Source organism: Myotis davidii, unplaced genomic scaffold (genome assembly GCF_000327345.1).
Source record: "Myotis davidii unplaced genomic scaffold, ASM32734v1 scaffold281, whole genome shotgun sequence".
NCBI classification, from domain to species: Eukaryota; Metazoa; Chordata; class Mammalia; order Chiroptera; family Vespertilionidae; genus Myotis; species Myotis davidii.
Window position 1 is genome coordinate 8,478,937 of NW_006293784.1, and position 4,326 is coordinate 8,483,262.

Consider the following 4,326-nt stretch of genomic DNA (forward strand, 5'->3'; position numbering starts at 1 on the left):
ATCGATCGACTGCCTCTTGCACACCACCTACTGGGGATCAAGCCCAAAATCCAGGCATGTGCCCTAACTTGAAATCCAATAGGGACCTCTTGGTTCATGAGATGAAGCTCAACCACTGAGCCGCACCAGCCACTCTATAAGCGTGCTTTTTATTTGCCTCACATTTTACTAGAGGATCCACCAAAAAATACTACTAAGAGCAGGTATTATAAAGAGTAGGAATACTTTTACTAATTATTTTATAAACTTTTATAGACTTTCTGTACTACAGCAGGTGCATTTATTAAATACTGTCAATAGGGATTGATTTTGAGGGATTAAATAATGGGTCTTTAATTCTTTATACTTTAGTGAACTAGTGAGCATTTAATATTTATGAAACCATAAATACAAATGTGTACATAATTTTATACTGCTTCCTAGGCTGAGAGAAATAGAAGAAAGGCTAAATGGATTGAAAGCATCATCTATGACACAAATACCTGCCTTGAAATTTAAGGTAAGAAAAGACTGATGAGATTTTCATTATCTGTCTCACCATTTTTCCAAACAGCATTTGCAGCATGACATTATGATTCAGTGAAATCTAAATTCTTTTTCTTTCAAATTAATATTTATTAAACACATATTACATGTTGGACATTGCTAGTTTCTGGATTCTACAAAGAAAAGAATGGACAAGACAGTTCCCCAGCCCTTAGGATATGTAACACAGTGTTATTGGCAGTATGCAGAATGATGTATGCATGAAAAGGGGGTTTTAATTTTGGCTATAAAGGATTACAAGGAAATGACACTTATACTTGTTATCAGTAAACTGGAATGTTGCCAAGTGGAGGAAAGGAAAAATGCTATTCTGTGTAAAAGAAAAAACATAAAGATATGGAGGGGTATAACGTTAGTACCTCCAAGAAAAATGAAATAATCTCAAGTAGTGGGGGGAAAATAAGAGGCAGATCTGGGAAATGTTTAGTATTTAGAATTAAAAGCCTTAGTGACCAGCTATTTGTGGGTGGTAAGAAAAATTAAGTGGATGATTCTAGGGATGGAAAGCTGGCATTTCAAGCAATGAAAAGAATGTAACCAAAGCACAAGATGACACACGTGGTTAGTTTTGGAGCAGGTTGAGCAAACCAGTTGGGCTGTCATGGACAGGACTCAAGGCAAGGGGGCTGTGGAAGAGCTAGAAATAAAGAACTTATATTTGATATGTACAAGGGGAAGCTTTATAGAGGTTTTGAGCACCAAAATGGAGCTGTCAAAAGCAAATCAAAGCCCTAACTGGTTTGGCTCAGTGGATAGAGCGTCGGCCTGAGGACTGAAGGGTCCCAGGTTCGATTCCGGTCAAGGGCATGTACCTTGGTTGCATGTACATCCCCAGTAGGGGATGTGCAGGAGGCAGCTGATCGATGTTTCTCTCTCATTGATGTTTCTAACTCTCTATCCCTTCCTCTCTAGAAAAAATCAATAAAAATAGATTTTAAAAAAAGAAAATCACAGGAACTTAACATACAGGTTAAGTAATGGAAAGATGCAGAATTTTTTTAAATAGTAAGAATTTGGGGGAACACTTTGTAAAGTATATGATTATCTAACCACTATGCTGTATACCTGGATCTAATAGAAAATGATACTGCATGTAAACTGAGGATTAAAAATATAGTTTCACATTACTAGAAATTCTGCACTATAATTGTATATCCTAATATAAAGTCATATGTAGTCTAATAATATGGATTTTTAATTGCTATTTAATTACTCATAGAGGAAAAGTAAATAAATTTGAAGATTAAAAAGGAATATCTGATGAATTGGCAAATTAATATTTAGGACTCCAGAGTTCTAATTTCTTTGCCTGTTAATTAGCAGATAGATTTACTTTCAGAATACAGGTGTTAGATCTGTTATGGTGACCACTGAACTTCATAGAAGAAAAACATATTGACAGACTTTGGTCTGGAGAGTGGGAAACTTTGATTATGATCATGAGGCTTTGCCATTAACTGGTAATGTAACATTAGCCAAATCATTAAACATCTCTGAATTCATCTGTTTAGTCATCTCTGGACAAGGAGGATAGACTAAATGTCTAAAGCCCTTTTTCATATTTAAAATTCTTTGATGGATGTAGATATCACTAAAGCAGTTATTAGTCTTCTCTGAGAATATTCCTTTATTTGTCAAACTGCTGACCAATCATAAACAAAGAAAGAAAAGTTATTTATTCCATGGATTGAGCCATTTAACAAACATTTGTGATGTGTCTGACCAATGTATAAAGCATTTCGCTATAGTATGCATGTGTGCATCTGTGTATATCAAATAGAAAGGATTTACATAGCTTTCTCTTCTAGTTCTACTATTTAAAAAAATTTTTCAATATATTTTTATTGGTTTCAGAGAGAGGGAGGGAGAGAGGAATAGCAACATCAATGATGAGAGAATCGTTTATTGGTTGCCTCATGCATGCCCCCTACTGGGAAATTGAGCCCACAACCCAGGCATGCTTTAGTTTTTCTTTCTTTATAGAAGAAACTAGTGTCCTTGTGCACAGATTCGTGCACATTGAAAGGAAATTAATCAGAAGAAATATTTTAATATCGCTATTCATGTCTTGCTAATGAAAATAGGATTCTACCAAATCTCCTATCTACCTACTCCAGGACTTCTGTGAGGATCAAATGAGATGAGGCATGGGAAAATGCTTCACAAACATTTGATTAAATTGTAAAATGTTTGCACCTGGCTATAAAGCAAGTTGGGTTCCTGGGCTGAAGAAACTCCAAGGATGCTAGTTGCTAGGGAGAGGAAGCCAGGCGTTGCTATGTGACATCATTACCCAGTGCCCACAGCCACCATTTCCAGGCTGGGCTGGGCTGTGGATTGCATTTTGCACGATGGGGTCTTGGCAGCATTGGCTGCGATTTGGTGGGGTGTTGCTCCGGGTTAGTTCCTGTGTTCCACTTGGTGGAAGCAAAGTGTTGGTTTGTCGGCTCCAGGTTCATGGTGCCATTTATTTTCAAATGGCCAGTGCGCATCATGGCAGCTCCTGCATTGAGCATCTGCCCCCTGGTGCTCAGTGCACCTCATAGCTACCAGTCAGATGGATGGACACTTATCCTTTTATATACTTATATAGATGACCTTGATTTTTTTCAGAAATTGATGCTTTTATCTGTGTCACTGATTTTAAATGCTTTTTCTTATATATTTTTTCTTAACACAAGTTAATTTTCTTCAGCCTTCAATTCCTTAGAAACAAATAAAAACAAAAACTTTCTCAAATTTCCTTTAACATAAAGGTATCATTTCAAAATATATATTTATTCATATACATTTTTTCCATTTGAAGAAAAGAAGAATCACTCCAGAGGCTTTGTGGGAAGGGATTAAAGATAATATAAAATTGAAGGGACACTGTTACAGTCTAGTCCAGATGGGAGGAAATGAGGTGAAATGTTAGAATCTGTTGGAATGACTTCTTCAATGTTTGGGATTAGAGGGAAGGATAAATTTGGGATGTCTCACTCATCAAGGTATGAAACATCTGAAAGAGGTAGGGTGGATTTAGGAGGAAAAGGTGTTTTGTTCTATATGTAATCCAATGCAGTTGACCACCCTATTTTTCTTGAAGCCCTTTACTCCCTTGTCTTCCATGATACCATTTTCCTGGTTCTTTTTCTCCTTTCACTCTTCCCTTTGTAGTTTTTTCCTCCTTTGCCTGCTAATCAAATGAAGACATTCCTCATATTTCTATCTAAAGCCATCTGTGCACTTCCTAAGCAATTAAGCAATCTTCTTTTTTAAATATATTTTTACTGATTTCAGAGAGGAAGGGAGAGGGAAAGTGAGATAGAAATATCAATGATGAGAGAGAATCATGGATCGTCTGCCTTCTGCATGCCCCCTACTGGGGATCGAGCCTGCAACCCAGGCATGTGTCCTTGACCGGAATCCAACCTGGGACCCTTCAGTCTGCAGGCCGACGCTCTATCCCCCAAGCCAAACCAGTTAGGGCTTCCTAAGCAATCTTTCCCATTCTTTTGGTTTTACACATCACTTCTATAATGGCAACGGATAGACTTGGATGGTGACATATACAGGACTATATCTCTTGTCCTAAATTTTCAGTTACCTGTTAGAGATGTTGCAGATATCTCAAACTTTTTATGTCTCCACCCATTCATGCTGACTCTATCCTGGCCCCTCACAGTTTCATTTGTGAATGGGGACAGCTAGTCCTACCTGGGTTCAGATTATCTTTTGCCTAAACTCTTTCAATAATTTCCTACCTAAGAATATACCGTGTTCATGGATTGGTAGAAT

General features: G+C 37.4%; 1 protein-coding gene across 6 annotated transcripts in view; it reads left to right on the top strand.

Annotated features, from left to right (window-relative positions):
• DDHD1 (DDHD domain containing 1) overlaps nucleotides 1-4,326 on the top strand; it is a 53,732-nt gene that overhangs the window by 32,941 nt on the left and 16,465 nt on the right. For all 6 annotated transcript variants that reach the window (XM_006767710.2, XM_006767705.2, XM_006767706.2 and 3 more), the window contains one exon: nucleotides 424-499. In XM_006767710.2, coding sequence (XP_006767773.1) covers nucleotides 424-499 — 76 coding nt within the window. The remainder of the gene's footprint in view (nucleotides 1-423; nucleotides 500-4,326) is intronic.